The following is a 27297-nucleotide window of genomic DNA, read 5'->3' as shown; positions in this document are numbered from 1 at the left end:
ATTATTCAGAAAGTAATTACAATCAACTAAATAGCTTATAAGGAAGACAAAAATAGAAGATATCATAAATTGTAGCCAATAATTGGTATGTGTTTCCATTACCACTGGCCTTTGTGATCTAGAAGACGTAAAACTTCATACATTCAATTCAATACATAAATCATTATATTAGAAAATTTCATTTAAAAGCCTAGAGAAGTTAAAATTGTTTAAATACAGACATATAGTAACTAGGAAGGTGTTCAATATGTTTATTCAGTGATTTAAAGATATTCTTTTCTTTGGACAATATTCTTAATCTCTTAAATATTCATTAAACTGATTTTAGTGGAGCAAGGTAACAAAAATCATTTTGCAGCAATGATTTCATAAACGTGAATGAAAATATGATACATTATAAATTGCAAGTGACTCCAGCATCTTCATGGTGTGAACAGGTTCTCACACCCCAATATCTGATCTTGCACTCTTCAATAGATGATTCTCTCCCAAAACAAGATACATCATTCAGCCATATTGGACCAGTACCTGCAATTATCAAATACAACTACATTAGTAATTATAGCTTAATGTTTATGTTTGAGTGAGACAAAGTTATTAATTCATTCACTTATGAAACAAACAAGCATTGATCATTATCTACATGCATGTACTATGCTTTCTATTAGGCTTCAAAAATTAATCCCCTGCCTCAGAAAACTCTGCACTCTGTTAACATGTAAGCAACTAAAATGCAAAGTAATAAGCTCAATAACAAAGGTACACACACAGTTTTAGGAAAGCACAGATTAAAGAATGATTGGTATTCTCTAAGGATTTAAGAAATTAGTTTTAATAATCTAAAAATAAAGAAAATAAGCTTTAATAATAATGGACATATGGTAATTATTTGATGATCTAAGTGTATCTTTACCATCACAAGGTCTTGGGGCATATCTGGAATGTAAGGTATACTGCAGGAAGCAGAATGCGAAAGCATTTTCCTTCCTTTCTTAGTGTTCAGTGTTTCTCAATTTAAATGTGCTTGGTTTACCAGATATATTATGTATTTTTAATTAGACTAACACTAATTCGATCGACAAAAGGCTTACGAACTATCCTGTAAGGAAGCCATGGATTGAGAACATTACTAATTGTAAGCACAAGCAAATAATAAGAAAACATCAGAGCCAACACATTCTCTTTGACTGAGCTTTTCCCCAGACACATTACAAGGAAAAATAACGGCTGTCAGCAGTAGGCTACCTAGCAGATATTTAACCAAAAAAAAAATAAACAAATTAAACCACCACTTTTCAGATAAGGACATCATTTTATCAATGAATAAGAAAACTGTCTTTTGAAAGGAATTCATGCCATGAAAGATAATTTTAAAAAATTAACATTTGGAAAGGTTTTTCTGATACTCTTGAAAGATTTTGTAAGTGTGTCACCTGTAACAGTTTTTCTTCCTTTTACATTTAAGACATATGAAAACAGAGCCTTTGAAAAACTTCTAAATGAATGGTTTCATAGGGTTTTGTTAAATATATAAAATTGCAAGTCTTCTGATGAGTTTTTAAGAACATTTCATGCCATTAAGGAACCCAAGATTTGGTAAATTTCAACAAAAATCTTTACAAAACTGGTGGATGGTAAATAAATATCTTAATACTGTAAGCATAATCAATAATGCATTTCTTAAATTTGGATCAATATATTGTTGAAAGATTCTCTTCCAGTCACAAGAGCTGTATAAACCATATTTAGAAAGAACTCCAACTTAACAAAATTACAATTAGATAGGAGGAATAAGTTCTGATGTTCTATTTCACAGTAGGGTGACTATGGTTAACAGTTAAGTTTTGTATATGACTTCATAATAGCTAGAGGAGAGACTTTTGAATGTTTTAGCAACAAAGAAATGATAAATGCATGAGGTGATGAATACATTAACTACCCTGACCCAATCTACAATATATGTATCAAAATATCAAATTGTATCCCATAAGTATGTACAATTACACTGTGTCAATTAAAATAAATTAAGAAAAAGAAAAGAAATAACTTCAACCTAGCAACAGACCTCTGTGTAGCTATAAAATAAAGTTTCAAATGAAGACTTGATTTTCAAAGAGGCATATAAAATGACATTACTCTCACTGATTTTTCAAATATTCTTTGAGCTTGATAAATAAAATATAACAATATAAGGTTGCTAATATGCATAATTGTAGAGTAGTTGTGCATATCTAAACAAATTAGCAGATATCGGTGGTTTTGTAAATCATAATGTGGATAACACTTGAGCTAATTTTAAAAAAATGGATAGAGGCTTTGCAAATATACAAAAAAAGCATTTCATATAGTAGGAGCAGCATGAAAATGCTTGATGTATTAGAACAATTAACAGTCTCCTGGCAACTAAAACACAAAGTATATTAATGAGGGGAGGAAAACTCATTGTAAAGGTTGGATAGAAAGCTTGGGCTATGTTATAAAAATTCTTGAATTTTATGTTGTGAGTCCCCAAAGTAAATGACATCATCAGATCTATGTTTTAGAACTGTATGTCTAGCAGGAGTGTGGAAATTGGATTGAAGAAGAATAAATCAGTAAGTCAGAAGAATGTTTAATGGGTATATATGTAGACATTTTCTTTAAAGACTCACGTTTTTATTTACTCGTAGATCAAATAGGATATTTTGATTTTCACATATAAAATAAATTGGTACATTTATTTAATTTTTGAATAATCTGTGCCTTCACTAGAAAGATCCAAACATGAAACAAAGTTGTATTTTACTTTGCATTATCAAGGTAATTATAAAATTGTATTTTTCATTTACTGTAATTATATTTACTTTGTCAAAGTCCCAAACAGTACTCAAAAACACAGGCAATAATAGCAATTGTAAATTAGTAAAAGACTACTCCCATGTTAACATGGAAGGAAGCCAAAGCCCTGGGGCATTTATAAATTGTATTTATTACATTTATTGATACATATAAATTGTATGAACGAACAGAAGTGAAACTTTTGGTGAAAGCGGTGGTTCTCATAATTTGGGGAGCACAGAATGCTGTGGCTCTGTGGCCTCTGTACCCAGGGTACTGTGATGCTTTGGCTCTGTATTTTGTAGACCTAGTCACTATATTTAGATTCCTGCTGTGCAGAATTTTTATAATTCAGAAAGAGAATTGAGAGTGAGAATCTTCCCAGTCGCTGCAACACCAGCTGGGCCATCCTAATGGGGCAGCACAGGAGAAAAATTATTTAGCCAATTAATAATTGACATGCAAGCAAACATACTTAGAAACTACAGTAAAGGAATTCATGAATGTTAGGGTAGCAAGGCTGAGGTAATAATGACAAAAATTTAAGTCCATTCTTTCAAGAATTTGATGTTTGCCTGGAAACCTTGAAAGGACTATTGATCTATTACCCTCTTGAATCCTCAAATAACCTTAAAACATTTAAGTGTCATTATTGTGCCATTTTACTGTTAAGGAAACTAAAAATCAGAGAGAATAGGGAAATCTGCCAAGGTCACACGGCATTCTCACCCTGGGTCTGCCCAGAGCTAGTGACTTTAATCAATGATTTACTGCAATCCCCTGCATGATTAGATTCTGTCATTCAGCAAATCTGTTTTGAGTGCCCACATGAGGGAGAAAAACCAAAGTCCGTACTCTCTTGGGTTGACCTCCTAGGGAGGGCTCATGTTCTAGACAGATGAAGTGATTGAAGTCACATATGCAATTAGTGGCAGAGCTGATACTTGCATCTAGAACCTCTGTGATGCCACTTAAAACTTAAAACTTAGTGATATTCACTGGCTACATACATGCCCCAAAAGAGTTACATGAAATATTTTCAAAGATTTGTTGTTTTATTTTTATATTAACAGATCCAAGACTATAGAGCCTAAGGGAAAAATTTATTTAATAACATATTTCCCATCTCTTTCCTATTCGTTTTCTGCTTTAAAAAATTAATGATAAGGTAGCATAATATTCATAAAATTTTAATCCTCATGAAAACCTAACAGATAAAAAACAAATTTGTTTTTATTTCTTTAGATAATAGCTGTTACTCAAGGATTTTTGTTGTTACTGTTGTCTTTAGTTTTTATGTTTTGCCTCTGAACTTTCTATTCAGTGGGAACCTGTGCAAAATTGATGTGCATATTTTAGATATGTTTTTATTCTCCAATCCTACCTCTCTGTCTCTCTCTTTCTATCTCATCCATCTACCTATGCATCTATACATCTATGGTTTTCTTTACAATTTGAGGGCTGTAGGGAGGATGAATTGACTGATTTTGTGTTTCTAAGAACAGAAAATAATAAAGGTGTTGGCCATGGCTTCTGGAATTTTATGAGCTTGGTTTGTGATGCTTGAGAGTATACTTCATAGATGACACTACTTCCTCCTAAACTCTTCAGAATAAAGACCGATATTAATACTTCTTTGGGTAATTTAAGTATCTTTAATTTTATCTTCAGACTACCACCACCTTTACGGGAAAGAAAAGCTAATCAGACTTCATATATTGGCCAGATACATAGTAAAGTGATGAGGTTTGAGATTAGCTGCAAAATAGATAAGCGGAGAAACAAAAATCACGAATGATTAAATAAGTCTGAATGTATTTTAATGATAGTGAAGAAGTCTAGAGGATGTCACCCCGAAATATTGTTGTTATGCTGATTATTTAAAATTAAAGGCACCTGGGGATCAGCAGATGCTGGATGAGGCTTTTCTCTGAAGTTTCCTTTTTTACCCTAAAGACCGGATCTACCAAAGACGAAAACAATTGCCTTCAGTCTTACTGAAATTTCATTAACCAAGGAAGTTTAAACTCAGATCACGGAGGAAGAAACTGAAAATCAAATATCACACCTAAAGCCCAGACAGATATTCTTCCAGGCCATTGTCTGTTCTTTGGGCCCATTATCTCCCCTAAAAATTATTTACTACCCCTCTAAAATTGCCCGTGTCTCACACTTGCCTTTCCCCCATGAAGAAGGGGTTGAAAGCTCCTGAACCTCATTTGGTTATTGGGTTCTCACCTCCTTGTGATGTCCTTCCTGTGCATCTTAATAAATTTGTATGCTTTTTCTCCTGTTAATCTGTCTATTTACAGTTTATTTCAGCATACTTAAAGACTCAAACCTTCAGAGGGAGAGGCAAAGAATCCCTTTGCATGTCCTTTAGTCATGGCTGGGTGACATAAATTTGTATCACTTTTAAAGGGACTTGTGAACAGCTTCTTTGAGAAAAACGTGTTCTGAGTCAAAGCTGGAAATGCCACAGGAATCAGAATAGAGAAGATTGGGTAAGCACAGACTGCAGTTTGGATTCTAGTTTCATGGTTCTGGAGAAACCACTTATGTTTCTTCAATTTTATCATATGCAGAACAAAGGGGGTGGGGCTGAAATAGCTCTAAGATTTCATCTGCCTCTAACATTCTAGGATTCTAAAATCCTGAAGAAGCACACTCTTTAGAAATGAAGTTCTTAAGTATAAAGAACTTAGAAGAATATTCTATCTAGTGGAAATAGAGTAGTATGAGAGCCAGAGTAAGGCCTGAATCTTGACCCTTTCCCCCACCACCACCATAATGGCTACGTAAACTTGGGCAACTTTGGTGACCTCTACTAGTCATACTTATGGTATAAAAGCTGGGGCCATGATATCTATTTCCTACGGGTACTGTGAGCACCAAATGAGATATACAATAAGTGCTTGATAACAACACTATTCCATGCTTAGTGTTGTGTTTGTTACCATAAGCAACAAAACAGATATGTTATGAATTCTATTGGCTCTACATTACCTTCCTTAATACCCACCATCCAAACATTTACATTTTAATACTTCCAATGTGCAGGGAGCAGTATGTAAGAATTTGAATTCTGACAGATTGATATATTTTATTTATCTTTGGGATTATTTTTACTCCCATTCATTAAAAGATAGTTCAGAGGTGCAGATTTATATTTCTTGATTGTCTTCTACTTATTCCTGCATTTTTCGAAAATTCCACTTAGAAAATGGATCATGGAATGTAAAAGTGGTAATAAAAAGCAAAGAATATTCAGCTAAGAATGATTAAATGATGGCATTTATGTTTAAAGGTTTTTTTTTTTTTTTTTTTTGGTTTGGTTTTCAGGTTTGAAGCTTCAACCCTATGAAATTAGGAGAAGATGATATAGCTACTCCAGACCCAGCTTTTACTTCCTCCATCAGCAACCATATAGACTCGGATGGAGTCTCAGATATACCCGGAGGTACCACCATTGTCTGATAAAGCTTATCCACGTTTGCTACAGGGAGACCGCAGGGACCAGAGGTTGCAAAGCCTGGATAGGGAGAGAAAAGTGGTTCCCTCTCCCCTCCCTGCCCCCTGTAATGACAAACACCAAATGCCTCTCAATGCTTCCTCAATTTAACTTGTTTTGTCTACTCAGAAAAAATGAGCAAACGTTCTACTTTATGCAAAAGGTACATCCAAATGAAAGAACCTATTTAAACAAGTGTGCTTTAAGCTTTAGTCCTATAAATCATTTTGCTTGCAGCTGCAAAACTAATTGTTCTTAAAGCTAACAAGGATTATCTCTGGTAAGCCAGGTTTGCTATTTTAAAACCAGAAAAGAAAGGGAGCCTACTGTGTCCAGAAAATTATATTCTTTCTGTAATGAAGAAATTATACAAAGGGGATGAATTTAATTTTTAAAATTTTTGTTTCAACTTTGCTAATTATGTAGAATCTGATTCTTCTTACTTTTCTAAAAGAATAATAAAGAATTCAAACTTTAATGTGCATGTCTCTCTTTCCCTCCCCTACCGATCCACTCATATTTGTAAGTTCTCTTTCTCTATTCTGTATTCCAAATAGCTTTTTCTTTTCCTCCCGAGTGAAACTGTAAATTTAAGGTGGAGGAGTGGAAAAATAAGGAGGAGTTTAAACAGATTTACATAAAAAGATTGTTCACCATGTCTAATCCCAAACCAGATTACAATGTAAGTCTGTTTCTTGAAATACAGTGTCTCATGGAGCAGATCATGTAATTTATTTTTCAAAATTTTGTTCTTTAGATAAATAACCTTGCTTCTATTATTTCTTTCCCCCAGCTCATCTTGCTTTACTATTTTAAAATTCTCATAATCATTCTTCAGTTGTTTGGTGCCAAACTCTAGGCAGAGAGCTGAAACAAGCACTGGGTCAGTACTGAGTGGAGCATGCAATCATGAGAGTTGCTGCACAGTACGCTCCTCCCCTCAAACCATTGTACGGTGCAAATCATACTTAACGTTCTGACCTTTTGAGTATCATCAGTGTCACTATATAATACGCTGATCTGACCCTTCTATCTTTCAAAGAGAGTAGCAAATAAACCTGTAACTATATAGCTCATATTGCTCGTATGGCCTCTAGCAATACTGTGAGTGGGGCTTTGCAGCGGGCACTTTCCACGTGCTAGCTCGCTTAAGAGTCAACAGATCTGCTGGGTTGGTATTATTCTCATTTTATTGGAATGGAAATTGAAACTCATGAGATATAAGTACCAGACCTAAGGTTTCAACTTGCATGTTCTTAGTTGTAAAACTCTTCATCTTTTCAATTCGCTTCACTCGGTGCCCAAAAATGTGAAAGGAAAACCGAGATACTGACACACTATGTTGTTTTATTGTAATAAAACTCTGGGACAATGTATAGAATCACCAACTACCATAAACCATAGCCTCATTAAAAATTGATACTCCGATTACCAAGTAGTCAGTTATGTCAAAAGAACTTGAGACCTGTTTCCACAAAGCTAAGTAAATAATTTCACGTTGAGACTAAACTCAATCTTTTCATTCCTTATTTAAATAGAAAACATTTTCTTGCTAGTACCTCGGGGTACTTATTTCCTTCCTTCCTTACCAGTGCTTTAGACCAGACATTGCTAGCAATATAAGCAGAAGTTAATAAGAGCTTTGAAGAAAGGATATTTTACTTGTGAGACAAGGCCTTAAAGTTAATGCGATCTTAGACAACGCTTTCCAACTGTGTGTTTCTCACCTATGTTCGGAACTTTAATGGAAAAATATCTTTGAAGTCCATGGTAAAGCTTCATACTCGGAGAGGAGCTAAAGTTCGGGTACAATGTCTTGTTTGCTTTTATACCACAGGCTGTATTTTGCCAAAGCTTGTTAGTTTTCCCTGAATTAATGGACATATACCACTGTGGTTCTGAATTTGGTTTTCTCTTTGCAATAGATGAAAGGTTTACCTCATGATATAAGAAGTTAGTAAACTTTACTACTGGGCTTGCTTCTTAAGAAAACAAAGCTAAATGCAGAGTTGTAAGCTACGAAAGAACTTATCTTGATTAAAGGTATTTTAGGGTATTTTTCTTTCTTGGGACTGAGTTAGTTTGCATTGATTAAATGACCTGAACAATTGGCAAACTCTGCATTTTATTTTCAACAAAGGCATACCCTGAGAACCCAAATCATCCAAATACTGTTATTTCTAACACTGAAGAATTTTTAGCCATTTACCAAGTGAATAAGACACCATTGAAGAAAATTGTACATCCTCTATTAGAACTGCAGCTATCCACTTCATAGATGTTAACAGTTATTTGAAATGTTTTATGCAATTGTGTATTTAAAATAAATAGCCTTTCATTCAGTAGACTTTAACTATCGTAGAAACAGATTCTCACCCCATACAACATTGTGAAAACTCAGACTGGCAGCTCAGTTTTGCTAAATGATTAACTGCATCATTCGATTTTCTAGTAACCAAGACTTGGGGGATTTTTTTTTTTTCTTTTTCCTCATCTCTGGGAAAAAGAGAAATCTAGCTATTGACCTTGAAAACATTTCACTTTGGCTGGTAAGTTTTGCAGGTGCAAGAACGATTTTAGGATCATACTTTTCAACATGAGAAAAAAGCTCTGAAGGTGTGATAGAGATGGAAAATTTGGAAACTCCAAAGATGTACTTGGATCTATCTATTTCCTTTGTTTCCTCCTTTCAAACCTTCAATGCACAAGTTAAAAACTGGTGGCCAGGGGCTGGCTCCAGGTTCAGAAACTCTGCACGTTACCACTCTCTGTTGTCTAACATCCAGTCTCTTCATGAAATTAAATCCATCTCTTAAATCTGGTATGGGAATTAAATTAGGTAAAGGAAAAAAGGATATAGATAAGATTATCTGGAAATTCTGCTATTTGATCTCTATAATTTTACATTGAATTTCCTCTCCATTTTGCCAGCTTGCCCATATATATCTGGAATAATAACACTTATGAAATCAAGAAGATTATATCTTTTTTGTTGTCTATATCAACTTCAGAGAAATCAACTATCAGATTTGAACAGTAGGAAATATTGACTAAAATTTCTGTGTGTGTGTGTACGTGTGTGTATAGTGAGAGAGACATATATATGGCTGCCTTTTCCTAATCTCTTTATCATTTGGAATTGAAGCATTTGTATATGTTTAATTATACATAAAACTTATTATAAGATGCCAACTTAGAAAAAAAATAAGACAGTAAAAATTTCATGGGTGTACATTCAAATGTTCTGTACCCTATAAACTCTCTCCCTAGCCCTTTTAGTACCTTCATAGAACAGGTTACTGAGTCATCTAAGTGAACATACAAAAACATATATGCAGCCGGAGAGTTATTCAATGTTTTATTGACCTCAAATAGAGAGAAAAGTAATTTTTCTCTTCCCTTATTTCATGCCATGCTCCTTAAAGGAGGGTAAGCCAGAAGTGGCAGGTGTAGAAACATATGCAATTATTTCTTTCTCTTTCATGGTTTTTCACTGTCCTTTGAGAACACAGGTACACCATCAGGGATGAGTAATATATCTTATTCCCATAGGACCTCATGGTGGGCAAAGGTGGGCACCCTCCTCTCCAGTTCCACAGAAGAGAGAATACAAGTGAGCCTAGGGTATTGCCAGATTCCCACCAGATCCGACTGTGAAAACTCAGCTACCCAGGAGGTGTCACGCCTTGTCAATAACTCGCTTGTCCTGTTTCTCTTGATCTGACTTACCTATCACTCTATTTTCCTCTGTGTCAGTATTCTCCACTGATCGATTGATTCTAATCTAAATTTAAACATTACACATTGTCTGAGAGCAAATGTCATTTGTTTATAATAACCCTTTCTTTTTATTTCTACTTTCCAGGAAAGGCCACTTAAAAAATCCTACACAGAATTCTTTCCTCCTATCTTACATGTTCCTGTCTGTATTTGGTTCTATGTCATTAAAGAATGCCTACATTTCAGTTTTTGAAAAAACAAGATTTTCTTTAAATTACCTTGTCCAAAATAAGCGTTCAGGTAAATCCCTTTAACTCCTTGATATCCCAAACTCTTACAGATGACCTCGCCAACATGCATTCCCCAGTGATCGTCACAAATTGTGCCCCATTGGTCATTGTGCAGTATCTCCACTCTACCCTCATGAGGGCCGCTGCCACCCACTAGTCGAACTCTTTTAGGTTGGTCTGTAAAAAAAAAAAAGCAAGCAAGGGTTAATTATGTATATATTTTTCAAAATCCTTTTTTCTTTTTTAAAAAATCATCTGAGCCCAATTTTTCAGTAAGTTCAATTATTGAATAAATATTAAACTTTCTAGCACCACCTATTGGTAAAGAGTTTAACTACATGCATTGCACTTGTAAAATCTGAAGAGCAAAATCTTTTCTATTTTAAAATATGTATTAGTTATACATTTGGGAACACTTCAAAGATCATGTTCCAATGACTTTAAAATTCAACAGCTACAAGTTTATTAATTTTATATAGATTTTTCATACTATTTAGAAAAGTTTATAACAAAATGATTCAGTATTTTCTTGACACACTAACACAAAAAACACAATTCAGAGACATTCAATCGTATAGAAATTCTATAATATCATAAACACAAAAATAAGCAACCAAATTTCATTTCTTTTACCAAGAGAAACAAAGTTACTATAGCGATAACATTCATTTAGAAATAGCAGGGATATTTCTTGTTATGAGGCCCCTGGATTTTATCCCAAAGTTTTGCATGTGTGTGCTTCAAAAGAATTAATGAGATAAAAAAAATCATACAATTTTTTTCTGCATTTTGAGAAATGACTAAAGCAGTGGACTTTACAAAGAAATAAATTATATATATAATTATTAAAGTAATTTTGTTCAATAATGTCTAACTAATTAAAATTGTCATATATACGATAAACTTTTACAAGTCTAAAATCTTGATCATGCTACAGAGAAATTTACATAAATATAAAATGTCTCTTTCTTACTTTTAAAAACCAATATATACTTTTTGAACCTGGGGACTGATAATAAAACTTTGCAATGAATACTATAAAAACAATTCACTTGGAGTATCAAAATTCTTTAACAAGGCTGTACTATTCCAATAAGTACTTACCATGTGGCTGATGAAAAGAATGAAAAACAGAGACAGAAAATATTTTTTAAAATTTAGTCAGTGCTAAATAAAAATAATAGTCTCTAATAAATCATAAAAGCCAATGACTATAGTTCTATTTAAATATATCCTTCCAAATAGAAGCCTGAGGGACACTATCATATAAAAAAGCAATTTGTAATTATCACAACAAAAATAACTCTAACATGAAAATGGAGTTTTAGGCGATGGGTTTTCAGAGCTCAGTTAATTGACGAGGTACTCAGTAACATTTTTTCCCCCAATTCAAGTAAATTTTGTTGAAACAGTAATAACATGTAAAGAAAATTGACAATGTTCTGTAATACAATGAACTGACTGATTCACTCAGAAACATAAGAAGGTGGCTTGTTAATATATATAATAATTATAATTATTTTCTTGATTCTTCCAAAATATAATTCAGTGCTAAATACTGAATTAATGTAATCAGACCCCAGTGCAGAACGCATTCTTCACCTAATAGGCATAAGTTAAAAACACTTTAAAAAATGAAAATGGTTTGCTATTACAGTATTCAAACTTTCAATTACCCAGTAAAATACCTAGGTGACCCAATCATTCACTGTAATTGCCTAAGAAAATGAGAAAGTATAATCCAAGAATGTATTTTGTAAAGTCTTTAAACATTAAAGTCATGTTATATTTACTAGTGTCAGGCCCAAATATATATCCAAGTCAAATATATATCCAAGCATAATACACTTATCATGCATGCAGTGAAAAAAAAGGCAAATTCAAACCTTTGATTATATGAGCCTGGTTGTCTTATTGCACAAACAAGCATATGTAAGCATTCTCACTGTGCATTCTTTACCTCTTACTCCTCCCAAAATGTCTTTAATGAGCCTTGCTTGTCCTGGAGCAGTAGTTCTCAAACTTTGTCATGCAGCAGAACCACAGAGTACTGGCCCCACACTCAGTTTCTGATTCAGGAGATCTTGAGTGGGGCCAATAATTTGCACTTTTAACAAGTTCCCAGGTGACACTGATGCTGTTAGTCTACGGGCCACACTGAGAGGCACTAACCTAGAAGATTGCCTTGTATATTTAAAAAAGGAGGCATGCTATATCAGGAACAGCTGCTGTTGTTTATACAATTCTTTAATTTCATCTATCACAAAGAGAATGGCTGCCAATTTTTTCCAAACCCCCGATGTTCATGGGATTCTTAGGGGGGATAAGTTCCTGATTCAAATTCTTTAGGGCCAAATTTGTTTTGGGTATGCCTATGCATACCTGTCACCTGAGATATTTTTCAATTACATGAAAAAATGCTCAACATCACTAGTCATGAGAGAAATGCAAATCAAAACCACACTGAGATATCATCTCACGCCAATCAGACTGGCCATTATTAAAAAGACCAAGAACAACAAATGCTGGCCAGGATGCGGAGAAAGGGGAACTCTTCTACACTGTTGGTGGGACTGTGAGTTAGTACAGCCACTGTGGAAAACAGTATGGAGGTTCCTCAAACAACTATGGATAGAACTGCCATACGATCCAGCAATCCCACTCCTGGGCATATACCCAAAGGAATGGAAATCATCATGTCAAAGGGATACGTGCACTCCCGTGTTTATAACAGCTCTATTTTCAATAGCCAAGATATGGAACCAACCTAAGTGTCCATCGACAGATGACTGGATAAGGAAAATGTGGCATATATACACAATGGAATACTACTCGCCATAAAAAAATAATGAAATTCTGCCATTTGCAGCAACATGGATGAGTCTGGAGAAAATTATGTTAAGTGAAATAAGCCACACAAGGAAAGAGAAATACCACGTGTTTTCACTTACAACCGGTGCTAAGGAAGGAAGGAAAGAAAGACCAAAACAATATGTTGAACTTTCAGAGGGGGAAAACAAACCTAAGGACACTAGAGATGGGGGGAAGGTGGCTGGGGGCAGGGGGTGTTGGGGAGGGATAAGTTGGGTAAAGGGCATAAAAAAAATCACAATTTGTAATAATAATGTGCTTATAATAAATAATAAAAAAATACAAAAAATAAATTATGTGGTGATATTGGCACATTTTCTGACTACACAGAATTGCCAAAGAATAACATTGTAAAAAAAAAAAAAAGTTTCAATTGTAAATCAGCTGTTGACAGGTGACCACGCCACACACCGTGCTGATCCTGGACCATCTCGGAACTAATACAGAGGAAAGAGGCGGGTTGACAGACTCATTGAAGAGCTGGCATCACACACCCTTCAACTGCTCTGTTTTGGTGATGGAGAAAGACTCATTTTGTCACCAGCCACAAAGCATTCCACACAGCTCCAATCAGCATTTTCTTTTTAAGACTGCAGATCAGAATTCTATCTGCAGAATTTAGCCAACTTATCATTATATGGATGTCCATGGTTTCTTTGGCATCAAACTAACATTTAGTCAGACAATATTTTTACCATTTGGGAATTTTTTTCTTGTACCTAAAAATTTCAGAAGAAAGTAATTTATGTGTATATATATATGTAATATACACACACACACACACACACACACACACACACACACATTTTTTTCTAGATAGCTATCTTAATTCTCCTCTTAATTTTAATATTGTAGATTTTTTCCATATTCAAATCTGATAAACACAAATAAGCATTAACTGTGTGCCTACTAAATAACTCTCTTATTAATTATTACTTTTAATTGGCAAAAAAACCAGAAACAGAAACCAAGCTAACTTAAACCAAAATGAAGATGATAACGTATGTTAAGGGTCATGGGATGTCCCAAGCCACCCAGGGGTGAGATTATAGTTTGGCATCTAGAACAGCTAAGCCAAGACTCGAATCCACTCAGGACCCTCCTGCTTTTATTTAAGCTCCTCTCTGCAGGTTCCTGGCTATCTTCGTTCTCTAGTCCACATGACAGAACATGTCTTCTAACAGCTCCTAAATTTATATTTTACAGTCCCTTTCTCAGTGACAGTAGTAGTCTCTTTCTCAGTGGTGGACTAACAGTTCTGACATTCTCCCAAATTTATATTTTACAGTTTCTTTCTCAGCCACAGATTCAAAAATATCCAGGGAAGTCCTTCTATGGCTCAGTTTGGGCCAGATGACCATCTATGAACTAAATAGTTTGGGCCAATAGGCAGGGTCACTTGCATGAACATGGCATTCCTGGAGTGAGGGTGGGAAAGCATTTCTTCGTTGAAGAAGAGTTTTGAGCAGACAAGTCCATTCCATAAAGGGTATTTTAATAATCCTGGTGTATTTATGCAATACTAATTATGCTATATGTTTAGTCCTATGTTCTTTTTCATATCTATGACTGTAGATAAAAATTTAGGAGTCAGATAATCTGGATTTTATTTCTGCCTCTGACACTGTTAATACGACATTGGTAAACCATTTAATTTTTGTGGGACCACATATTTCAACTGTTACAAAAAGAAACTAATATCTACTCTTAGTTGAATACATTTAAACACAAATCTCTGTATCAGACACTTTCCTGGTGCTGTGGATTGATTGAATTGTGTCCGCAAAGTGCATGTACTAGAAGCTTAATTCCCTCTGTAACTGCTGAGGGTAGGAAATCCTATTATGGTAATTGAAAGGTGGGGTCTTGAAGAGGTGATTAGATTGCAAGACCATGTCATAGTGAGTGGATTAACAATGGTGATCAAGTGAGTGGTTCTGGGAGCTTTAAAAGAAGAGCACGTGAGAGGTTAGTCTCTCTCTGCTCTACCATTTTCTGCCATGTGAGATCCCTAGGTCACTATCATCATCACCAAGACATTCACCAGCTGTGATCCCTGGACTCTGGCCTTCCCTCTAAAACTGTAGGCAATAAATTTTGTTTCTTAAAAATCACCCAGTTCCAGGAATTTTGTTATAAGCCAACAGAAATGGACGAATACACCTGGGTTCCAGGAATAATTTGACTGAAACATGTATTCTGCCTTCAAGATTCATGAGGTTAGTATGACATTTAGAAGAAATAATGCATTCTTTGTTTGGATATTTTTTGGCTGCAGGCTGGTGTGGGGATCTGAACCCTTGACCTTGGTGTTACATGACTGTACTCTAACCAACTTAGCCAACTGGCGAGTCTTTATAATGCATTTTTAAAAATTTTGTACAAACAAAACATTTTTTGGTTACAACACAGTGCCAGTAACATCAAGGTCAAGGGTTCAGATACTCAAACAAGCCATCCACTGAAAAAAAAGAAAAAAACAAATATAAAGTATAAAGCTTTTATTTTTATAAGTTTTGAAAATTTTGAGGTTTTTATTTTGTGTTAAAAGTAATGGAATGGATATATTATGTCTGTGATATTAATCACCTTTTTATATGTGTGTGTGTATGTTATATATATATTTACTAATTCCCCATTTAATGCTTATCCTTCTCAAAGAGGAGTTATGAACCAACTGTGACGAGAGTCTGCAAATAGACAAGTCCTGTGGTTTCAGTTGGCCTTTGTTATTTCCAAACATGATTTTCTACTGTTTTGGAGGGACTCTTCTAGACCACTGGTGAGCAAACTACAGACTGTGGGCTAATTCCAGCCTGGAATCTCTTTTGTAAGTAAAATTTTATTGGCATAGAGCCATTCCCACAGTTTATGCATTCTCTATGGCTGCTTTTAGGCTACAACATCATAGTTGAATAGTTGTGACAGAGACTGTATGGCATGCAAACCAAATATTTGCTGTCTGGTCCTTTACAGAAAATGGTTGACAATCCCTGGTATAGTTGCAAACACAATAAACTGTAATGATAGAGGATTTCAGTAGGGTATCGCCTGCCAAGTGACTCCTGAAACAAATAAAGCCATGATTAATCTCTGCTCACCTCTCCAGTTTGAGAAATTCTCCACCCCTATGTCCCTTGGTCTTTTTGTTCCAGTTAAATAACTAGTCACATTTTCCAAATAAGCCTCACTCTTCTTTAGTTCTAGGGCTTTGGTCCCTGTCTGGAGTGCTCTCCTCACCTCCTCCCCCTCACTTCTCTACCCTCAATCCCTAGGTTTGCATGGGTTACCATTTTCAAGCTCCTATAGTGCTACTGGCCTATAACAAAGCACTGTAAACTTGTTCATTTTCCCCAAGAGACTGAGAGCCTTGTGATTATCTTTCTAGCCCCTGATGGAATGCATGTTATCAGTAGTCACTTGATGAAGAGTTGGAGTGTGAATGAAAGAATGAATGAATGGTGAGCTCCTCTTGACTGCATTACGTGAGTAGATTAAACTGGAAAATGCTTAAAATACCAAACAACAATTCATATTTTACAAGTCTCTAGAGGAAATACAGTTTCTACATGTAGAAACAGAGAAATCATGAGGGAAAGATTGATTTAACTGGTATAGACATGAGTCCTCTATGGGAAAAACCTACATGGCTGGCTACGAGGCCTTCCAAAGTGGGAAGGTTTGGTGGGTGGGTCTGACCAGAAGCTTTGCACATTCCAAAACCTGATTTTGTTAGCTTAAAGAGACGACCTATCTCTTAGTGGCAGGCTAATATTAAAAATAATCTTGGGACTAAATGTCAATTCAATTTACAATGAAAAGTATAATTGTCTCAAAAACTGGGATATTTGGGCCGAGCCCGTGGCGCACTCGGTAGCGTGCTGCGCTGGGCGCGCGGCGACGCTCCCGCCGCGGGTTCGGATCCTATATAGGAATGACCAGTGCACTCACTGGCTGAGTGCCGGTCACGAAAAAACGACAAAAAAAAAAAAAAAAAAAAAAAAAACTGGGATATTTGAATCTGCTTGACAAGGCCATTTTCTCCCCATGGGTGATCTGTAGGGGAAGCCAAATCACAACCCATGAATTATAGTTTGATTAATTTATTAATTTATGGTGAGACACAGTAGTGAGATTTTTGCCTCTGCGACAGACCAATGCTCTTTAGTTAACATTTTTTTATATATGTTAATACATTCTCCCAGGTTAGGTGATTTGACATATCTCTGCTCTGATTCATTGAATGTTCTTTCTGTAGTTTAACTTTCTAAAGGCAATCTCAGTATTCTTATTTCCTAGTCCTTGGTGGAAGACTCTAGTACTGATGAAATATTTATATTTTTAAGTCTGTATATAAAATTTAAAATGTATATAAAATAGTTTTTACATAGAGAGCCCATTCATATTGCTATTACTATAAGAAATACACAAAAGTAATAGAGCAGATAATAGCAAAAGAAGAAATAGTTTTGTAATCTAATCTGAAGAAATAACTCCAAATATAGTAAAAATTAACAATTTCAGTGGTTTTCTTTGTTTATTTAAGGCTAATTTTTAAAGGTGGAGTTAAGATGAACATATATTAAACATCTCCAAAGATGAATAGTTAAATAAATTATAGTATATATACTTGATGGATAGTTTTAGAAGCATTAAACATAACTGACAGAATTAGCATGTAGGAAATGGGAGAAAAAAAGATGGTAAGGGACTATATTATGATTTAAAATTTTGATTATAATTATGCAAAAAAATTTGCTATGTAACAAGACTGGAAAGAAGTTCCCAAGCATGTTGACAGCATTTTTGCATATAGGACAGAAACTGAGTCTATCATCTTTTTTCTATTTTTTGTAATTAGATTATATTTAAAACTAAGATTAATTTAATTCAAATAAATGGTGGTCTAGATATTCACTAATGTCTGTACTGTTGTAAAGGGTCTATGACTAAAATAAAGCTGAAATTCATCAAATCAAAGTGAAAGAACAAACTCAGAATGATATTATAGTATAATGCTACTTATGTAAAACACACAAACAATGATATTTTTTATGCATACATACCATACATATGTAGTAAGTGCATAAAAACATGAATGGAAGGAAACATACACGCTCCAGAATAAAGGTTTACCCTGGAAAACAAGGGAGGTGGCATGACTGGAGCTTCAACTGTGTTTATAACATTATATTTCTTAAAAAAACAAATTCTTGTAATCAATATGGTAAATGTCAACATCTCAAAAGTCCTGGTGGTGTGTACATGACTATTTATTAGCTATTTACTATAAGTGTTCTTTCTTCTTTCGTTTGTTTGAAATATATTTTATTTACAGAAGGAAACAACACATTCACAGCAATGTTGATGGAGCCATACCTGAGTTTTAAACCAATTATGAAAGTGCATTAGATAGAAGTCTTTCCTTAAAAGTGAGAAAAGAGATATTATGAAGCTACTAAGCTCTATTAGACAGCCAAAATTCTAATCTGAAAAAAGTCAGAGAAGATGTGAAATCAGGGGACTTAGCATTTGTCCATCACTATTATTGAATGGAAGAAAAGAACTGAAGTTAAAAATGACTTTTGAGGGGAGTCATTTCAATTACTATCCCATTGTTTACCTCATGGTCATGTTTTCTTTGTTTTATATTATTTATCGGAGTTAATTCCCTCTAGAAAGGGAATTGATCCTTTATCTAATATAATTTTCTTAAAGAGGTATTTAGCTGTGAAATGCAAAACGTAGACATCACGTCTGGAGAAACAGAATTAAATTCCTCTGGAAAATAAATTCAACAGGTTGATTCTTACTCTGGAAGTTAGAGACAAGAATTTTCACTTTCCTGTTATGTCTAAATCTTCAGCAAGATCCTCTTAGATCTCCAAGTGGAGTTGATGCACTTCTTCAAATGAAGGGAGAGATGTGCTCATTGTTGGAATGAAGTGGAATAGAGGCAGGCCAGCAGCCAGGTGCCCAGGTGTATTAGCTTCCTAGGACTGCCATAACAAATCATCACAGACTGTAAGCTTAAAAGAGGAAGTTATTCTCTCACAGTTCCAGAAGTCTTAAATCAATCTGTCAACAGGGTCATGCTCTCTCTGGAGGCTCTAAGGAGCCTCTTCCTGGTTCCTGGTGGCTCCCAGTAATCCTTGACATTCCTTGACTTGTAGCTGCAACATTCCAACCTCTGCCGTCGTCTTTTTTTTTTTTTCCTGCCTTCATCGTGACGTGGTCTCCCTCCCTGTCTCTGTGCGTCCTCCTTTTCTTATAGACATTAAGGCCCACTCTAATCTAGTATGACCTCATCTTCACTTAATTTTATCTGCAAAGATCTTACTTCCAAAGGTCACATTCTGAGGTTTCAGGTGGACATTAATTTTTGGAAACACTATTAAACCCAAGACCAAAGAGACAGCAAAGATATAATAAGACATAGAAGAATGTAATTTTTCTGTATTTTCATCAAACTGTTGCAGACAAGAGGCCCTGGAATTGCCTTAGAACATAAGTTGGTGTTCAAAAATTTTTATTTCAATATTGAAGAACAAAATGACCCTCAGGATGTAGACTGCAGGCTAACTGAGTAGTAGGTATATTGTTTCCACTGGAAATTAACTAGTTAGTGAAGTCGTTCTTGACCATACTGAACACTCATGGTTCAACTGCTGAACAACTAAAATAAAGATTGAAGATTTGTTGCTTCATAATGAACTATACTAAACTCAGATGATACTGTGTAAGTCTAACTTAATTATGAGTTAAATTACTTCAGTGGATGAAAATTAGAAAGTAGAAGGCCATTATTTCCTATATTTATGTCAGTTTTTGAACTGAATCATCAGATAGGACTTTATTCAGATAGGACTTCTTTTGCTGAAAGAAGTGGTAGACATTTAAGATGAAAGAAGACCTTGGGGTTTAAAAAGCATACTTCCCTAGTTGTATAGACCACCACAGGGGCCTGATCGTTAAGAATAAGTCTACATGGAAGAAAAAACAAAGAAAACTGAAAAGTGAGACAGAAGCAGAGCATGATTATTAGTATGAATTCTCTTCAGAGTATCATGAGCTGTAATGCCGTGTCTACCTCTGGATTTTCAAATTGCCAATTCAATAAGAAGGTCTGCATTTCAAGGAGCATATATATCATTGTCTCTAAGGGATAGTGCTCATATTTTGGGATATTTGCTGTCATTTTAGAGCAGTCTTATTATTTTTAATATTTCATTTCTGAGCCTTAATTTCTAGAGTTGCTTAGAAGGAAAACTTTAAAAATTTTATAAAGAGGAATTTTATTTACCTATTTGTAGGGTATTTAAAATTTTGCTTTTCACTTAAAACCCTGGGACACAAAAATAATCAAGTCATCCATTCAGATGTTAAACAGAGCCTGTTTAGAAAGCTTCCATCATACAATAGCATGAATCACATTACCATTCTTTCTGATTTCTGAAAGTGGAGGCCTCAGCCAGACCTGTAGAAGTCCTTATGTCACTCTTTATAAGCTGTTGAGACATTAATAAGTGATTTAACCTCTTTGAGACCTCATTTGCCCATTTATAAAATAAATATAATAATACCTACCTCCTAGGATTGTGGTTTCAAATGTGACAATATGTGAAAAAGTGAATTTTAAACTGTAAAGTACTATATAAACAGGAGTAATAGAATTATTAATTATATTTTATTCTGAAAGTTGTTTTGAGAGCCTGTGAAATCATAGACTGTGGGGGATTTGAGATGTGGGTCTTGTGGAGAAAAATGTCCTAAATTTGGCCTACTAAAGTTTAATCTGTCCAGTTATTGGCCGGGCTGACAATTCAGTACAGAATTCTCTGACTTTATGAAGAGAAAATAATTTTCCAAAATAACTGAGTGTTTGTACTTTGAATTGGAGTTGGAGTAATTGAAAGACAATATACATCCTCCTTGGCATTGTGTGCTGTATTTTGTTTATGTTCATGACTGCTCAGGTCTCTGCAAGCTGTGATGAGACTGACTTACTGGAACTGGTAGAAGACAATACTGTGTATGATCTTTATTACATCTGCACCGGACAGGACAGGCCGTAATTCATGTCCAACGGTTGTGCCCAGAAGTGTTTAGGGACAGATCACTTGAAGCCTCAAAAATCCAACAAAGAAGGGGTTTCTTCTAGAAACATGGCTTCTATTTATTTAACTTAAACCTTGACCATTTTAGAGTAATCAAAGTAGCTAATTATTTAGAAACAAGAAAAAAAATATGGAATGGCATATTTTGTTTTGGTAATAACATAAAGAAAAACAGAGGGAAAAAAATCCTGTAAGAAAATGGTGTATCTCAACACGTGGGCTCTTAGGTTGAGGTACTAAATGCTTTACTTCAAGACAGAATCCCAATTTTTCCTCATCAGAGAAGGGGCAGGACCAGTGTCATGGAGCAGGAGGCTTCTCTAGACTAGAAGCCAGGAGACCAGGGCTCTAGTCCCAGCTGTGCTACAAACTTGCTTTATTGACCTTGGACATACCATTTTGCCTGTTTGCACTTTAATTTCCTAATCTGTTATGACATCTTCTTTAATTACCTCATAGGACTGCTGTGAGGATTAATTTAGCTCACAAATATATTTTGAAGAGGTTTGAGGGGGAAAATCAGGTTATGGTGCAGCATGTTATCCCTAAGTGATAAAATTTAAAATCAGATAAACCAAGATTAAAACTGCAGACCTACCACATATATACTAGTTGTGTGATTTTACATAGGTTACTTAACTGCTCTAAATCCTTATGGAAAAAACAGCAGAGCGATAGGTTCCTTGTGCGGACCAAGTGAAGGAGGCTCGTTAAGTGCTTCGCAGGCACAGAGGGTTACTCTATATGCTATGGGTATTATTAATACCATCATTTCCTGAAAATTCAAGATTTCTGGCCTAATGATTGGGAATGGGTGATAGCAGGAAAAAGTATTGTCTGTTAAGAAACAGCTTCTCAATGACTTTGTTCTTCAGAATCCCAAGGAGAGTTTTTAGAGATCACACAGATCTGTTCACAACACAAACCCCCTGAAAATCAGAAAATCTGTATGTCAGGTCCAGATATCTCTATATGATAAAAGCCTCAGAGGTCATTCTGATGTTCACCATAGCCTGAGAACAACTTCCAGAACAGCACTGGAATATGGCATGATTACTTAGAGAATTATTAATCTTTCACAATATGGAGAAGTGAACTAATACATTGCTGCCCAATAAGCAAGAATATTTCTAAATATTATCAAACAACATAGTGAGGCTGATCCCCTGTTTCAGTGCCCTGCACCCTGCGCTTGAGCTTCTAAGGGGGTGGTCGATCGTGCCTCACCCCCCATTTGATATTTACCTTCTCTTTTTGGGTGATGAGTACACCCCCTCTCTAGACACAGTAGTTAGTCAGGGGGAAGCTCAGGATCCAAGCAGAGACAAAAAGAGTTTTTCTGAAGGAAGGAAGGTGCTATTCTTTCTCAAGTGTGGCTGCATGTGAAGATAAGGCAGCACAGCAAGAGCCTGCTTGACAATGAATGAAAAATACATAAAGAGAAAGAGACAGAGACAGAGATCAAGTCCAAATGATGTAGTTTGAACTCCTGGATCCTGCCATGCCTGACTCATGCAAAACTCATGCAAAACTCATCTCTTGGAACACTTAATTATGTGAACCAATACATTCTATTTCTTGATTAAACAAGTTTCTGTTACTTTCTACTTATATATATATTGATGATAATTATTTGATGAAGAATGTCAGAAGTGATTGCCCAGGTCATTTTCTTGGTCATTAATCTCATCACTGCTGGTTATTGTCTATTTAAACTGCATTACCCTGGTAATTTTTATTATTTCATGAAGCACTATAATGTAAAAGAAAATCACTGAAATGTGAAAATACAATATTGGCAAGAAACAAATAAAAGTGAAATTGTTCTCATAACTATAAAAACACCAGACTGTCTCAAGTTTATTTTTGGTACAATTTAGGCCCTCCTTAAGAACAAACTGATAGAAAGATAGGCAAGGAAAGCCGAATTCATTCTGTAACAGTTCCAGCCCTGTGTGGCAAAGAGTTAGACATGAGACTGTCTACAGAGACATCAATCCTTGATATCTTCCTGTTATAGACTGAATTGCGTCTCCCCAAAATCCACATGTTGAAATCCCCAATGTGTATTTGGAGATAGGGTCTTTATGGAGGTAATTAAGGTTAAATGAGGTCATAAGGGTGAAACTAATTCAGAAGGACTGGTGTGCTATAGAGAAAAAGACACCAGGAGTGTAGTGCTCATGCAGAAACTTCCATATGAGGTCACACTGAGAAGGCGGCTGTCTGCAAGTCAAGGAGTGAGGCCTTCAGAGAAATCAGCCCTGCTGGCAACTTGATCTTAGACTTCCAATCTCCAGTCTGTGACAAAATAAGTTTCTGTCACTTAAACTACCCAATCTCTGATAATCTGTTTCGACAGCCTAAGCAGACAAATATACTTTCCTTTTTCTTTTTTCACTTATATTTTGTGGTTTTGGTTATTTGCAAATAAAAGGAGAAATAGAGGACTTCAGTGAGTATAAACTTGAAAAGGAAAGCTTTTTCTTTAATTTACAGTTGGGAATTAATACACCATACTGCTATGTTGTGATTGGAACCCATCAGAAACCTCTTTTTCAAAAATAATCACTTGTCACTGAACCATCTACTTTGAAGGCTTAGAAGATTCTTATTAAAAAATTACAAAAGTATTTATTAAGGACCTTTTTGATGCCTCAATACATTAATAATAATTTATTCCTTTGGTTACTCTGTGATTAATATAGTACATGTTCTTTTGGTGCAAAAATAGTATTTCTAGGTGCTGGTAATGTAGTGGGTAACAAGATTAAGTGAGACTATATCAGGAGTGAGTTTGAAGTGGAGGATATTTTGTGATAGAACAGATAGTCATTTTATAATGGACAAATGACTATGTGTAATCCATGTGGAGCTTTTGTGAAAATACTGTGCACAGAAACTGAGTATTTGTATTCAGTTAAGGGGTTTACCTGTCTTTCAGCATTTCTAGGAAATGAAAATTCAGAATGACACAAAATATCATTAGGAAGTAGGGTCATTTAGCTAAAGAATCCACATTAGAATTTCTTTAAATAGCTCCCTAAAATACCTGGGATTCAGGTGTTCTACTTTGAACTGGATCATGCAGCATATGGATAAGAATTTAGGGGGAGCAGAAAATGGGAATAAGAGTAGCACCCCAGGAAAGGATTCAGAGTCTATAGGTTAAGCCCTAATGATGGGATTTCTTGGACACCTCATGTGCAAGCAAGCTAACTGGGTTGTTCCAGGAAATTTGCTCTTGAGATTCACATCATAAGGGCAGCACATTTCCAGAGATGCCATGTTGAGGGGGGCAAGTAATAGGTTGTAAACCTGTACTCAGAAGGTACTTTGATTTGAACAAAATAAATGATCTCATGTTAGTGGAAGGCTAAATTTCTCACTGCAGAATAGGAAGCCAGGATCCTCTTGTGAGGGGCAGGAAAGCCATTTAGTTCTCAGAGGCTGTGCAGGAACAGGTAGTAGTGTGTTGCGTCTTTCTGTTCCATCTGCAATCATGCACATACTGGATGAATTTCAAATTTTGCTAATTCGAAAGACCTGGCTGGAGCTGTATTGATTTTTTTCCTTTGAATGCACTCTATTGAGAGTCAGGCTATGACAGCCCGCAGAAATAAGGACTAAACAGGACAAGCACCAACCACTGGATCCATTACTGATTTAAATCTCTATTTCAATATACAAGACATATTAGCTATACACACTATTAAGAAACATGCTTATTGTGTTAATGGAAGGCTGTATGTTTTTAGCAACAATTTGTGGAATCAAGGAATGCTTTAAACACCAGATAGCTGTCAAGAATGAGCAGCATTTGTCAAAATTACCTAGAGCCATCACTGCTCAGGTATACTCTGTTCTGCTAACTTATACCTAGTGCTACTGAGAAAAGCACATTGTGGAGTTAGTTAAAAAAGAGACACAACAAAAGAAGAGAGACATCAGCTAAATGATACTGAAAAATGTTGAAACAGAGCCAGTGACTGAAGTAGAAATAGGATATTAACAGGTATCTCTTCCCCTGGTGCACATAAGTAACTCTCAATAGTGGTAATGGGAGCTTTGCAAACATTCCAGGAAGACTATGTTTATGAGTAATATACCTAGGGGAGAGCCGGGAGGCAATAGCTGGAGTACTTACGAAGGTGGAAACATAAACAAATAAAGATTTATTGAGAATGTCTTTTTGGAATTTGATCTACTATAAGAATTTTTATCTTTTTAGGGTCTTCAGATTATTAGGCCCATTCTAGAAAATCAGATTGCTCATTATAAACCTCTTTCTCTCTCTTCTTCCTTCCTCTCTCTCTTTCTCCCCCACACCCTCCACACTACATATTTGTGGTATTTATGTATAAAAATACATTAAACTAGCATGGGAGTATGGAATGGAGTCATAGGAACTTTGGAGTTTGCTAGACCTAGCTTTGAGTTTCTGCTCTTCCATTTATTAGCAATAAGCCTCAGTTTCTAATCCACAAAATGGGGATAATAGTAGTACTTACCCCAAAGGCTCTTCTGAGGATTTAGATGTGATAATGCATTAGTACCTGGTGTACAGCAAGTGTTTGCTAAATGTTCATTATAATTATTTAGTGATTGGAGTAAAAGGCTTTACTTTGATTATTTGAGTGCTTTGAAAAAGACCAGAATTCATTTAAGATTGAGCTGTCTTCAGTAGAAATCAAATCCGAGATAAATGGATTTCTCATATGATTGTATGAATCTCAAAATAAGATACTCAAAATTCACATCCTACTTATAGTCTCATTGGGCATGAGCCAAGCACAGTAAAAAATACTAACAAAGCACACATTAGTAATTGGAATATTTAGGACAGAGCTTCAGACAGTGTTTAATTGTATGATAGGAATTTCTTTGAGTGATTGAAACAATTACCCTTCCATGTTAGGTGAGAACATATCAGACAATCCATTGTGACTAGATTAGAGCTTAGTGCAGGCTTTTTTTCTCTTCATTATACATTATGAAAGTTGATAGAATTTATGCATTTGGACTAGGCATCAGCTTCTATTTTTGACTAAAGAGACAATACTTTCTCTTCTAATTTGAAAGTCTGGTTTAGTATTTCACATTTAATCTATATTTAGTCTGGGATGTCAGATGACTTGTGAACTGAATCCCCTGGAACTGTCTCCCAGGATTTCTGGGATCAGGGCCATTCTGTGGCCAATGTGGACCAAGGCCTGCTGGCACAAGAAGAGAGTCTCTCATGCTCTACCTGACCTCCAGTGCAGAGTGGAACAAAAAGTCCTATCAAATTGAACCATGCATAAAGAAATCCAACTTATCTCTACATATTTGCCTTAATTGGCTATTCCATGTTGCTAGTTCATTAACATTGAGCACGATTTGGATGACTGGATGATTCCCTGCCCCTTGCCACCTCTCCCTGTCTTTTCCTGGAGATTTTGGTGTCCCATAAACACAGAACCAGAGCACCACTGACAACTCCACTTTGTTTCAACCCTTCTCCGAACTTTCTCACCAGCAGTGTGTTTGGCTCGTGCTTCATCCTCAGAGCCTGGACTTTGTTTTATCAGTCTGACATTTTGTTCTGACCTCTGTTGACAGCTTCTAGCCTCTGGCTTGCACTCTGTTTAGTAGTTCCTTTTATTTAAAACTAATGCTCTTCTTTTTGGCTCAAACTCCTTGATTTGCGATCTGGTCACATTTGCATTGCTCCATCTAATAAAAAATCTTATCTTTTTCTCTAGCATCTCTCTTTGTGTCCACAACATTTATTTGGCTTCTTGCATTTCCATTTTGCATTCACTCCTATTCTGATCACAGACTTGAAATGGCTGCATTATAGCAGCGAGGATCAGCAGTTCTAGTTAAGAGAGACCACTGTGAACTGTACCTTCCATCTTTATAGCACTTTATGATTTCACAGAGCATCTTCACACACACAATATCTTTGTTTGACCCTCACAACAACCCT

At 35.5% G+C, this 27297-nt stretch overlaps 1 protein-coding gene across 2 annotated transcripts in view; it reads right to left on the bottom strand.

Annotated features, from left to right (window-relative positions):
- Positions 1–394: 394 nt before the first annotated feature.
- Positions 395–27297, bottom strand: part of MSR1 (macrophage scavenger receptor 1) — a 65038-nt gene continuing 38135 nt past the window's right edge. Inside the window, exons 8-9 of one of the 2 annotated variants that reach the window (XM_063077460.1) lie at positions 10327–10515; positions 395–528 (exon numbers count right to left, since the gene is read on the bottom strand). In XM_063077460.1, coding sequence (XP_062933530.1) covers positions 395–528; positions 10327–10515 — 323 coding nt within the window. The remainder of the gene's footprint in view (positions 529–10326; positions 10516–27297) is intronic. The other variant, XM_063077461.1, reaches the window with a different exon arrangement.

Source organism: Cynocephalus volans, chromosome 13, assembly GCF_027409185.1.
Source record: "Cynocephalus volans isolate mCynVol1 chromosome 13, mCynVol1.pri, whole genome shotgun sequence".
NCBI lineage: Eukaryota > Metazoa > Chordata > Mammalia > Dermoptera > Cynocephalidae > Cynocephalus > Cynocephalus volans.
This window is presented reverse-complemented; position numbering and strand designations above follow the sequence as displayed.